The following is a 12,736-nucleotide window of genomic DNA, read 5'->3' as shown; positions in this document are numbered from 1 at the left end:
ATCCCAGCGGAAATGAAAAAGGGCGACTGTCTGCTAATTGGTGGGAAGGTGATCCACGGAATGGGCGAGAACAAAACCGAGACAGAGAGGAAATGTATCCAGCTGACCGTTGTTCCGAGTTTCCTGACTCCCTCGGAAGCGCAACCTTTCATTATCAAATTGGAGACGGTAAAGAAGTTGTCGAAGCGCGCGCAGCGGTTCGTAGGGTTCAGGTCGCAGTATCCTCGGGGCTCGCCGGGACTGTGGACGAAGGATTACATTGATCTGGCGTTGCATTTGGGGCTGGATGATTTTCAGGGTACGATGAAAGATTTGCAGCATGTGATTGACCAGCCCAAGCAGTGGGATATGATTGATTATGACAATTTGGAGACCGAGAAGTCAGCTGATATCTCATGCTGAAATGGAGTCACGCTCCACAAGTCCTGTTGAGCCTTTCTTTCTCAGACAATTCTCTCCTATGTCAAAGTTCTTCCTTCCTGCTCATCCCTTTCTGCACATTCTTGTAGACATATTTTGCGAATTTGGCCTTTGACCATTGTCAAAACAATATCTTCGTAACATGCCTCTACAATTGAATTGGCCACCCTAAACCGCCCAAAAGTCATGCAGACCATGGATATGGGCAACGGTTCTGGCCCAGGCACTCGCGTGAAGTTCAGGAAGGTTGCCACATTAATTGAGAGGATGTATGTAGGTAAGCCATTGGGGGTGTGTTGAAAAATCAGGAGATTGCCTCACTTCAAGCCTCGATCGAGCACATTAAGACAACAAAATGGCGCAAAATTCTCAGTGTAAATGTGAGATTTATGCAATTTAAATATGTACTGGCCAGCGGAGAGGATCATGCTACTATAGTAGCTGAACAGCAGGATAATGAGATTGTTGAAGATGAGGAGGATGAAGTTGAAAAACACTCCATAATAAGGTTCTGGCAGAGCAGTTGGCATTAAGTTAAGTAACCAACTAACAAACTTACTACTAACTAGCGGTTAGATGGTTTAGTGTGGGTCAGGTGATCACCCAGGTTGCTGCCTGGTTACCACCAAGCCGCCAAATAACCTGTTTGGACCAGGGAAGGGTTGTGTTGGAGCATGGAAAACTGATCTTGGTTGTGCTTGCTACAAAAGTGGCTAGTGAGATCTCATCTCTTACAGTGAGATGGAGCTTTGGCAGCGGAAAAAAGTCGGACCGCGAGTGATCACATGAGGTCACGTGCGCGCTAAGCCCAAAAGGGGTTAGGGTGCGCGAACACTCCCACTCACTCTCAGGGCAACAGATTCACTAGCTAAGAGGAAGCTTCAAAACAAACAAGGCCATGGGATGCCCTTTGGCATAAATGACTGTATCATCACCCATATGAACCATGTTTGGTGTAGAGAAACGTTTGGTAATTTTGTAGAACATCCAAAGTGTTCACAAACAAATTTGTAGCACCAGTATCAAGAAGATAACTCAGGGAGTCTCTTACCAGACTTCTTCTGTTTATATATGATGCTTTTGCTGTGAGGGCAAAGTGGTCTTTGGAATCTTGATTGAGGTATTGAGAGGTTTGAGAAAGACTTTGACACAGGTGGTTGAGAAGAGTGGAATTGTTACAAACATAGACCTAGACCAACGAAGCATCGGACGACGTCGGATGTTCAGGGGTACTCACATGACCCCAACTCTGAACGTATAAGGAACGTATTGCAGTTACCTGCTGCCCCACCAAAATTTGGTGGGGTGGAAGGTATCTCCTATTATTCAATAAACAGCCTGGCTCCCACTTTTTTTTCAAATCAAATCTCTCCAAATTCAAAACATCAAATTTGCCCACCATGCCTTCCAGAGAAATCTCTCTCCATGATAAGCTTGTTACGCGAATTCAAGCTCTTGCTTTGATCTCTTATGGAATTCCTATCTTAGATGTTTCTCATAACCTCCAGATTCCTCTTTCTACCCTCTATGACATTCAAAAGCGAGCAAAAGACCGTGGCTTTGATCCAAGAATGACCTTCGAATTTCTCTCAGTTATGTGGAAGATGCTCCTAGATCAGGCCGGCCGAAGGAAATAAGCACCAAAGAAGCTGGAATCATTGCCTCTGTGACTAAGAGCCGCTCCGGAAGGGAGAAATCTACTGAGATTCTGGCATTCGAAGCTGGTATATCCCATTCAAGTGTTTTGCGAATTCTTAAGAAACATGGCTTTGTTATTGCCAAACCAACTTGGAAACCAGGTCTAACTGAATCTGCAAGGAAAAAAAGGCTCAGATCCTGCCTTGCCCGTAAGGACTGGACCCTAGAGGACTGGAAAAATGTTGTCTGGACTGATGAAACTTCTGTGGTTCTTGGGCATAGAAGAGGAGCAGTTCGTGTATGGAGAAGACCCTCAGAAGCTTATGATCCTACCTGTATACACCGGTGATGGAAAAAGTCCTCAGATTTCATGTTTTGGGGCTGCTTTATGTACGAGAAGAAGGGACCCTGCCATATTTGGGAACCAGAGACTGCAGCAGCCAAACATCAAGGTCAAAAGGAACTGAATGCCTTGAATATTGACTGTGAGATAAAGGCAAGAGAGGAATGGGAGCTTGTCAATGGGATTCATCGCCTACGAATTCGCCCAAACTGTGGAAAAAGCCAACTTTCAAATTCACTGTCAAAATGGCAAGCTTGTTCGACGAGGCAAGGGGGAGTTGATTGGTATAGGTATCAGAAGGTGTTAAGATTCTATCATCTTACTATTGAATTCTCTAGCTAATCTGATACTTCTTTCATTCTAGGAGGTCCTTCTTGCCAAATTATCCTTTCGTCAAGGAGTGCCTTGAATCCCGACCCAATACTGTTGTCCTAGAAGGTGGAGCTCCAGCACATACCCATTTCTACCAACAAGAGCTCTACAACATACACAAGATCAACTGCTTACTTTGGCCTGGCAATTCACCAGATTTGAATATGATTAAGCCTGCCTGGATGTGGCTCAAGCGACGTACAACTGCTAAGGCGCCCCACAAGAATCTAAGACTGCTGAACATGAATGGAAGAAAGCCTGGGAAGAGCTGCCACAAGCAAAGATTCAACAGTGGGTAGAGCGGATTCCACATCATATTCAAGAGGTTATATGCTTTGAAGGGGGTAATGAGTATAGAGAGGGTGGTTATAAGGCGCCTCGCGTATGGAAGGGTCAACGGCAGGATCTTGGGGCGGATTCTTGGGCAGCTGGTCTAGAGACTTTGGAAGCTGCTGAAGCTCTAGCTGCTCTATATAATTTGGGTAGAGAGGATCCTTGGGAGGATACTGAGATGAGGATTTGGAACAGGATTCAGATGAGAGTAACTAGTCAATTTCAGGGGTACTTGAGTTTCCTAGCAAATTTGGTGGGGTAGTAGTATTTGTAAAACAGTATTGTCTGCATAAGCTTTCCGGGTTCCACACCTCCGTATGCGAGGACTGAATTCAAGGGCTTTTCGTGGCCGTAGAGAGGAGAGGGAGGAGGATCCGAAGGATCGTCGTCACTTGTGTTTTCAATGATCTGCTGAACAGCAGCAGCCACGGCACATAATGTATGCCCTGTATGTGCTTCTGGCCATTTGTAAAATTTTCAGGACAGCCATTGAGCCACCCAAGAAACGGCGGTGAAGGTCTAACGTGGCCTTGATGTTGTAAAATCTAGAAATTGGAGCTTCTGATTTGCTCTCTTGTAGAACGCCTCTTCGAGCGGCTACTGAAGATTTAATTTAATTATCTTTGACCGCTTGTTCATGTAGCTCAGATAGCCAGTTATTGGCTCGATACCGATAATCGGGCCCCCGAGTCTGGAGGCGACACTGTAGCTAGAGGAACAGACCCCCTTTGAAGGAATCTAGAGATTCGACAATGTATTTGATCAGTCTTTTGCTTTTCTTGATGATTAGGAAGAGAGGAGGGAGAGAGAGAGGCCGTATTTATGCTCAGCTTTCTAAGTGAAGGGAATAGGGGTCATGTAAGTGAGGCCTATAAGTGACTCGTTCGACTGAATTTATCGCGAGAAAAGGTAAAATTGATTCCCCTTCACTTTGCAATTGCTTTACTACCCAATTTTTGAAGGTAAGAAGAACGATTGCGCGGTGAAGGAGCTCATAACCTGTTGGAGCATGGAAATCTAATCTTGGTTGTTGTGCTACAAAAGCGGCTAGCGAGATCTCAATCTTCTCCTGTACGGTGAGATCCATATCGTGGAATTTCGATTTCTTCAGCCATTCTGGCTTCCTTTCGGGAAAATCTCAATTCTACATGTAACTTTGAACCGTTTCCAAATTGAGAATCTTAATTCACTGGTAAGTCCTACACAATTCCCGTTTATAGATATGCTGGAATCATTGAGCTGCATTGGAAGAACACATCAGCTTTTGAATCTCAAGAATCATTGATAGTTACTGGTACTGTTGTGATGGCACGACTGTAAACTTGGTTGAGTCCCACAGTTCTAGCTACTATGCCCTAACTAACTGAAATCATGCTGTCAACTCCTCCCTCGGGTATTAAGTGAGTCTCAGAATCTTCTGAGAGACGGTGGAAATGCTAATCTGTAAGATTTTGCCATATGCGCGGGACCAGGTTGAGGGTGGATAGGTCTTGTGGGGCCTTTCGTTCGTCAAATTGAACAGATAACATTTTCTAATAACATCGCAATCTCAAAGAAACCCAACGATAGGTAACTTAGACTTCTGTAGAATTACGTGCTCAATTCCAGATCAAAAGGAAGCTGCTTATCCAAGAGTTCACCCAACCAAGAAAGCAAGGGCCAATTTGAGAAAAGGAATCTCCACTGCACTGCTGACGACTTGGAATGGAACGCTTTGCATCAGCTTCTCCGTCGAGGCTTTGCAGCGCGAGCCTCATATTTTCCAGAGCACTGCTTCATTCATTGCCACATCCTTGTTACTTCAACAGTCTCATGCGTCAGGACCACAGCCGCCGCAGGTGTTGCATCGCGATTTGTCCTATCCACCATACGCCCAGCTCGGACCCGAGGCACAGAGGCTCGACTTTTCCAGAGGGAAGAATCCGCGAATCATCCCATCAAGCCCAAATGGTTGTTCCCATTTCTGGGCGAAGGAGACAAGGAAATGTATCCACAGTTGCTTCTTGTGAGAACATACTATGCTCCACCTGTAACATTGACGTTGCATTGGGGCAGGCTGATTTTCAGGTACGATGAAAGATTTGCAGCATGTTTGACCAGCCCAAGCAGTGGGATATGATTGATTATGACAATTTGGAGACCGAGAAGTCAGCTGATATCTCATGCTGAAATGGAGTCACGCTCCACAAGTCCTGTTGAGCCTTTCTTTCTCAGACAATTCTCTCCTATGTCAAAGTTCTTCCTTCCTGCTCATCCCTTTCTGCACATTCTTGTAGACATATTTGCGTGGCCTTTGACCATTGTCAAAACAATATCTTCGTAACATGCCTCTACAATTGGCCACCCTAAACCGCCCAAAAGTCATGCAGACCATGGATATGGGCAACGGTTCTGGCCAGGCACTCGCGTGAAGTTCAGGAAGGTTGCCACATTAATTGAGAGGATGTATGTAGGTAAGCCATTGGTGGAGATTCAGGAGATTCCTCCGGATGCAATCATGCGGAATGTATGTCTGACAGCGGAGAGGATTGTTATAGGAGCTGAATCCTGAAGTTGGAAAACTAAAAGGTTCTAGTTTGGCTTTAAGTTAAGTCGTCAACTTACAGTAATAGCGTTTAGAATGGATGTTTTGCCTCAAAATGCAAGTAATGGGGCACTCTCATTGGCAAAGCTTAAGAGCAATGAAGTCCATAGCCTTTGTTGCACGAATGGTGGAGTTAGGTCTATGTGGTAGACAACGTTTTTTTGTAGTCCAATGCCTCCAGACAAATTCTGTGAATCCTTTGGGTTGAGAGAGATTGGTTTTGACACAGGTGGTTGAGAAGAGTGGAATTGTTACAAACATAGACCTAGACCAACGAAGCATCGGACGACGTCGGATGTTCAGGGGTACTCACATGACCCCAACTCTGAAATAAGGAACGTATTGCAGTTACCTGCTGCCCCACCAAAAGTGGGGTGGAAGGTATTCCTATTATTCAATAAACAGCCGTGTCCAAATTCAAAACATCAAATTTGCCCACCATGCCTTCCAGAGAAATCTCTCTCCATGATAAGCTTGTTACGCGAATTCAAGCTCTTGCTTTGATCTCTTATGGAATTCCTATCTTAGATGTTTCTCATAACCTCCAGATTCCTCTTTCTACCCTCTATGACATTCAAAGCGAGCAAAAGACCGTGGCTTTGATCCCAAGAATGACCTTCGAATTTCTCTCAGTTATGTGGAAGATGCTCCTAATCAGGCCGGCCGAAGGAAATAAGCACCAAAGAAGCTGGAATTGCCTCTGTGACTAAGAGCCGCTCCAGGGAGAAATCTACTGAGATTCTGGCATTCGAAGCTGGTATATCCCATTCAAGTGTTTTGCGAATTCTTAAGAAACATGGCTTTGTTATTGCCAAACCAACTTGGAAACCAGGTCTAACTGAATCTGCAAGGAAAAAAAGGCTCAGATCCTGCCTTGCCCGTAAGGACTGGACCCTAGAGGACTGGAAAAATGTTGTCTGGACTGATGAAACTTCTGTGGTTCTTGGGCATAGAAGAGGAGCAGTTCGTGTATGGAGAAGACCCTCAGAAGCTTATGATCCTACCTGTATACACCGGTGATGGAAAAAGTCCTCAGATTTCATGTTTTGGGGCTGCTTTATGTACGAGAAGAAGGGACCCTGCCATATTTGGGAACCAGAGACTGCAGCAGCCAAACATCAAGGTCAAAAGGAACTGAATGCCTTGAATATTGACTGTGAGATAAAGGCAAGAGAGGAATGGAGCTTGTCAATGGGATTCATCGCCTACGAATTCGCCCAAACTGTGGAAAAAAGCCAACTTTCAAATTCACTGTCAAAAATGGCAAGCTTGTTCGACGAGGCAAGGGGGAGTTGATTGGTATAGGTATCAGAAGGTGTTAAGATTCTATCATCTTACTATTGAATTCTCTAGCTAATCTGATACTTCTTTCATTCTAGGAGGTCCTTCTTGCCAAATTATTCCCTTTCGTCAAGGAGTGCCTTGAATCCCGACCCAATACTGTTGTCCTAGAAGGTGGAGCTCCAGCACATACCCATTTCTACCAACAAGAGCTCTACAACATACACAAGATCAACTGCTTACTTTGGCCTGGCAATTCACCAGATTTGAATATGATTAAGCCTGCCTGGATGTGGCTCAAGCGACGTACAACTGCTAAAGGCGCCCCACAAGAATCTAAGACTGCTGAACATGAATGGAAGAAAGCCTGGGAAGAGCTGCCACAAGCAAAGATTCAACAGTGGGTAGAGCGGATTCCACATCATATTCAAGAGGTTATATGCTTTGAAGGGGGTAATGAGTATAGAGAGGGTGGTTATAAGGCGCCTCGCGTATGGAAGGGTCAACGGCAGGATCTTGGGGCGGATTCTTGGGCAGCTGGTCTAGAGACTTTGGAAGCTGCTGAAGCTCTAGCTGCTCTATATAATTTGGGTAGAGAGGATCCTTGGGAGGATACTGAAGATGAGGATTTGGAACAGGATTCAGATGAGAGTAACTAGTCAATTTCAGGGGTACTTGAGTTTCCTAGCAAATTTGGTGGGGTAGTAGGTATTTGTAAAACAGTATTGTCTGCATAAGCTTTCCGGGTTCCACACCTCCGTATGCGAGGACTGAATTCAAGGGCTTTTCGTGGCCGTAGAGAGGAGAGGGAGGAGGATCCGGAAGGATCGTCGTCACTTGTGTTTTCAATGATCTGCTGAACAGCAGCAGCCACGGCACATAATGTATGCCCTGTATGTGCTTCTGGCCATTTGTAAAATTTTCAGGACAGCCATTGAGCCACCCAAGAAACGGCGGTGAAGGTCTAACGTGGCCTTGATGTTGTAAAATCTAGAAATTGGAGCTTCTGATTTGCTCTCTTGTAGAACGCCTCTTCGAGCGGCTACTGAAGATTTAATTTAATTATCTTTGACCGCTTGTTCATGTAGCTCAGATAGCCAGTTATTGGCTCGAATATACCGATAATCGGGCCCCCGAGTCTGGAGGCGACACTGTAGCTAGAGGAACAGACCCCCTTTGAAGGAATCTAGAGATTCGACAATGTATTTGATCAGTCTTTTGCTTTTCTTGATGATTAGGAAGAGAGGAGGAGAGAGAGAGAGGCCGTATTTATGCTCAGCTTTCTAAGTGAAGGGAATAGGGGTCATGTAAGTGAGGCCTATAAGTGACTCGTTCGACTGAATTTATCGCGAGAAAAGGTAAAATTGAATTCCCCTTCACTTTGCAATTGCTTTACTACCCAATTTTTGAAGGTAAGAAGAACGATTGCGCGGTGAAGGAGCTCATAACCTGTTGGAGCATGGAAATCTAATCTTGGTTGTTGTGCTACAAAAGCGGCTAGCGAGATCTCATCTCTTACGGTGAGATCCATATCGGGATTTCGTTGGTCCGAAAAACCCTTTCGTTTCCGAGATCTCACGGTAACCTAATTAGGAATCGTGCGAGAACCATAATCCAAATAGAGAACTGTTGGAGCACTGTATGATTTCTATCACCCTTCTGAAAATGCTTCCTTTCGGGAAATGAGCTCAGTTCTAACATGTAACTGAAATTTGAACCATGAGATTGGGGGTTTCGTTTCAAATTGAAAGAACCTTTTCTTAATTCTGAAAACTAGGTAACTCCTGTAGTTACACAATTCCCGCTTTATAGATCACCCCAACCGAAAAACCAATTTTGGAATCCTTCACTGCTAACATTGGAAGTAACATTTGCATCAGCTTTTTCAGCATTCTCATTTTCAGCACTCTTCTCATTGGCATCCTTGTTACTGGTATCCTTGTTGCTGTTGTGCTATGGCACGACGTGAGATGTAAACTTGGTTGTTATTTCTAAGTCCCACAGTGCTCGTGAGCTACTATGCTACCTAACTAACTATGACTCAGCTGGTTGATCATGCTGTCAACTCCTCCCTCTTTGGTCACACAGTATTATGACGTGCGATCTTCTGTCTCGATTAGAATCTCTCTGAGAGACCTTCTCGGTGGAATAGCGTGTCACCGGAGCTAACCTCTGGTATTTTTTTTTCGCCCTGGCAGATTTTGCTCATAATGCGGGGGATTCAAATTGGCAATTTAAGGTTGCAGGGTGGATAGGTCTGTGTGGATCTTTTTGTTAAGCCTCCCACAAATTCGCCGGCATTTTCTTTTTTTTTTTTTTTTTTCGGTGGGGGGAAAAACACGGTTGCCGAACCGTGTTTGACACAGATAACATTTACTCTAATAACATCGCAATCTCAAAGAAACCCAACGATAGCGGATTAACTGTCCTTATTCTCAGTCGCGATTCTGTAGACCTCATTTGCGGCATATTGGCCAAGAATGTCAAGAGATCCGATGCTCATCATCTCCAGTATGGGCAGATCAAATAGAAGACCTGCTTGATCCAAGCGCGCAGTTCAAGAGCCACCAATGAGTCAAGCCCAAGATCAAGCAAGGGCAAGCTTGTTTTGAGCCCTTCATGGTGTTTGAGTAAAAGATCGAGGAGCTTCTTGCCAATTTCCACTGCAAAGAGCTTCGCTGCTTCTGACGACTTGAGAATGGAAGGGTCCGCTTTAGCACTGCTCAGGTAGGACTTCAGAATATCCGTCGAGGCTGCTGTGGCAGCAACTGTAGCCTTGTTGTGATAAGACGCCATACGGCGGTCCTTCTTCCAGATCACATAGTTGCTAGGGTCATTCAATGGGATGAGCAAGGCAAGGCCGACGAGGAAGGTATCCTTGTGGACGAAATAAGAAGAGTTCTTCGAAGTCACAGTAAGAGCACTTTCGGCGGCTTTGTTCGGTTTGTTGTGAACTAGCATGCAGATTGCCATGGCGTCAATGACCTTCTGTTCCAGAACAGGCTTGAAGCCGCTCCGCGACATCTTACCCATCATGCCCTGGTGGTCCGAAATCCAGCCAACGTCCTCGACGGCTCCCATGTCAACCACAGAAGCGGCGAGACCCAGGCCATTGCGGCACTGGGCGAACGCATCAAGGAAGCTGTTTCCACTCGCATAGTTGGCTTGGCCCGCTTGTCCAACAATGCCAGACACCGAGCTGAACATCACAAAGATGTTGAGATCAACCCCCGCTGCCACAGAAGCATTGTGGAGGTTCCATGTGCCTTAAACCTTGGGTGCCGTAGACGCCGTCCATTCGTCAGAGCTCATTTTGGTAAAGTTCTCGTTCGCAACCACCATCGACATCTGCACAACACCTTTAAGGGGATAGGTTGCTGCAGAAATGGTTCTTTCCACGTCCTTGAGCTTCGTGGTATCGCCGCTCGCGAGCTTGACAGTGCAACACATCGACTCGAGCTCGTGGATAAAAGCGTCATCTTTGGTGGTAAGGCCAGCGCTGCGGGACATGTATATAAGTTCGCGGGCGCCATGGTCGACCATCCAGGTGGACACGGCACGACCAATTCCGCCAAGAACACCAACCATAAGGTACGAGGCGAACTCCTTGAAGGCAATCTTTAGAGCTCTTTTGGTGGTCTCAGATCCCAATTCGGCGTCTCCTCCAGCATTCTTGATCGAAACGCCGAGGCGACCGATGTGTTGTCCCTTCTCCATGAATCGGAATGCATCTTGGGTCTGAGCTGCGGGGAAAATTGTTATAGGCAGCGGGGAGATGAATCCTTTGTTGTAGAAATCCAAGATGGAAAATATCAAGGCTCTAGCGATGTGAATCCTCTTCTAAAGCCCTGTCAATGTCAACACAGCAGTAATTGCGATTTGCCAAGAATGGCTTCATGTCGAGTTTGCCATCCCCAATCAAGTCTTGCTTTCCAATTTCAAGTAATGTTCCGAATTCCGCAACGCAACTCCATGTGGCATGTAAGAGCTCGCCTGAGAGCGAGTTGAGAATGAAGTCCATGCCACGCCTTTCGTTTCACGCATAACGCCATCCACGAATGACTTGTCACGGGAGTTAAAGATCCGGTTTTTCTCGGAATGTGACAGTGGTCCATCAAGTACTTGACTTTCTCGTCGCTGCCAACTGTAACGTACAACTCTGCCTCCAGCATTTGGGCAACCTGGATAGCTGCCAGACCCACGCCACCACACGCGCTGTGAATCAGGACGGACTACGTCGAGAGAGATTGGTTAGCCAATGCCATGCTGAGTAACATTATGATATATGAGTTTCCATACCACTCACCTGACCCTTCGTAACACGCCCGACGTTTACAATGGAGTGAATCGCGGTGAAATACGGGATCAGCATCGTCCCAGCCTGGTCAAAAGTGAGGCTGTCGGGAATTCGCGCGCAAACAGCAGCCAAGGTAGTTGTGTATGTCGAAAAGGCGTCTTTTTACAGAAGCAAACCACTCGATCTCCTACTTGAAGGTCGTCTGGGCTGACGTCCGCTCCCACACGGGTAACCATGCCAGCGGCTTCAATTCCGAACAGGCGGACTGGAAGTTCAACAATGCCCAGTGCGACCAAAATGTCCTGGAATTAGAATGTTAGAAAAACGCCACTTAACCTAGAAAGGATCTTTAACTCACCCTGAAGTTCAATCCAGCTGAGTAGACCTGGACCTCCACTTCATCGTTTTCGAGGTCCTTTCGTTCATGTCGCTCATAATACAGACTGTTGACCCGTCCCGGTGAACGGACATTCAGCGTGGCCATCTCATTTGGCCGGTCCGAAACTAGGAGCTCATCGGTTAAGGCAAAAGGATGGAAGCGTGCGACTTGGACGCGGTTGTTGAAAATGGCCCATTCGAAATCTGGATTCAGTTCCTCGTCACCTTGGCGCGACTGGAACTTCGCTAGCACCTGGAGGAGACGGTCAATAGATTTGGGATTGTCGAAAGCGTCGACCTGGCAGATTGCCAAATCGGCCAGCCGCTCTGTTCGGATGGTTCTGGCGAGGCCGAGAACTTGTGCGTATCGGGGATCACGACATCCGATGTCGATGAGATGGGTCGCCCAGAGCATACCAGAACCATGTTCTTGGAGGCCGAGAAGTAAAGTCTTGAAAGATAGGAAGCGTGCTTCGTCGATATCATGGAAAAAGGGCTGCTCGATGTCTAAGAGCGAAATCATGTCCTGTCCAGCTGGCGGGATATCGCCTAATCTGCACTTGATAACCTCATAGCCATCTTTTTCGAGCTGGTTCAAGATGTGTGTAACAGCAGATCTTTCCTCATCGACAAGAACGGTGACCTTCTTGATTGGTGTCTCACGGATGGGCCTTGCGACAAAGGAGGTTGTGACTTGGTGAGGGGCTTCGGCATCTAGAACCACAGCTTCGGGTTTGCCAAACCCGACAGCAGCAAGCACCAATTCCAATTCTTCCTTACTTAGATACGGCGGCTTGATTGGCCCGCCCTCAGTACCCGACCACCAAGTTGGGAGCGCACCTAGCACATAATCTACCCATCTGGATGACGGGCAAAGCTCCTGCAAGAATAATCTGCCGTCGGGGCGGAGGAGCTTCCTCAGGTTAGCTAGGCTTTCCTGAGCATTCTTGGTCTTGTGAAGAGAGTGGACGGCGAGGACGAGGTCGTACTCCATTTCCTCGAATCCCTGTTCGATAGGATCCTGGCAGATGTCCAGACTTGCGAAGTCCATGTTTGGGAACAGCTTTTCTTGAGTTTCTGTCGCCAGGTA

General features: G+C 46.5%; 3 protein-coding genes across 3 annotated transcripts; 1 reads left to right on the top strand and 2 right to left on the bottom strand.

Moving 5' to 3' along the window:
• Positions 1 to 12: 12 nt before the first annotated feature.
• On the top strand, positions 13 to 862 carry FUM3 (Dioxygenase fum3; the record flags this gene model as incomplete). Its single annotated transcript, XM_066125706.1, has 1 exon — positions 13 to 862. One exon carries the CDS (start codon positions 13 to 15, stop codon positions 400 to 402), a length of 390 nt encoding a protein of 129 aa, XP_065981790.1. The 3' UTR covers positions 403 to 862.
• An 8,611-nt stretch (positions 863 to 9,473) lies between these two features.
• On the bottom strand, positions 9,474 to 10,178 carry D8B26_007983 (putative secondary metabolism biosynthetic enzyme; the record flags this gene model as incomplete). Its single annotated transcript, XM_066125705.1, has 1 exon — positions 9,474 to 10,178. One exon carries the CDS (start codon positions 10,176 to 10,178, stop codon positions 9,474 to 9,476), a length of 705 nt encoding a protein of 234 aa, XP_065981789.1.
• Positions 10,179 to 10,238: 60 nt separating this feature from the next.
• Positions 10,239 to 12,697, bottom strand: D8B26_007982 (putative secondary metabolism biosynthetic enzyme; the record flags this gene model as incomplete). Its single annotated transcript, XM_066125704.1, has 5 exons — positions 10,239 to 10,811; positions 11,042 to 11,203; positions 11,278 to 11,352; positions 11,445 to 11,570; positions 11,627 to 12,697. 5 exons carry the CDS (start codon positions 12,695 to 12,697, stop codon positions 10,239 to 10,241), a joined length of 2,007 nt encoding a protein of 668 aa, XP_065981788.1.
• Positions 12,698 to 12,736: the final 39 nt, after the last annotated feature.

The sequence above is a fragment of the Coccidioides posadasii genome, chromosome 4 (assembly GCF_018416015.2).
Source record: "Coccidioides posadasii str. Silveira chromosome 4, complete sequence".
In the NCBI taxonomy this organism is placed as follows: domain Eukaryota; kingdom Fungi; phylum Ascomycota; class Eurotiomycetes; order Onygenales; family Onygenaceae; genus Coccidioides; species Coccidioides posadasii.
Note: the sequence above shows the minus strand (reverse complement) of the source record. Positions and strands in the feature narration are given on the sequence as shown.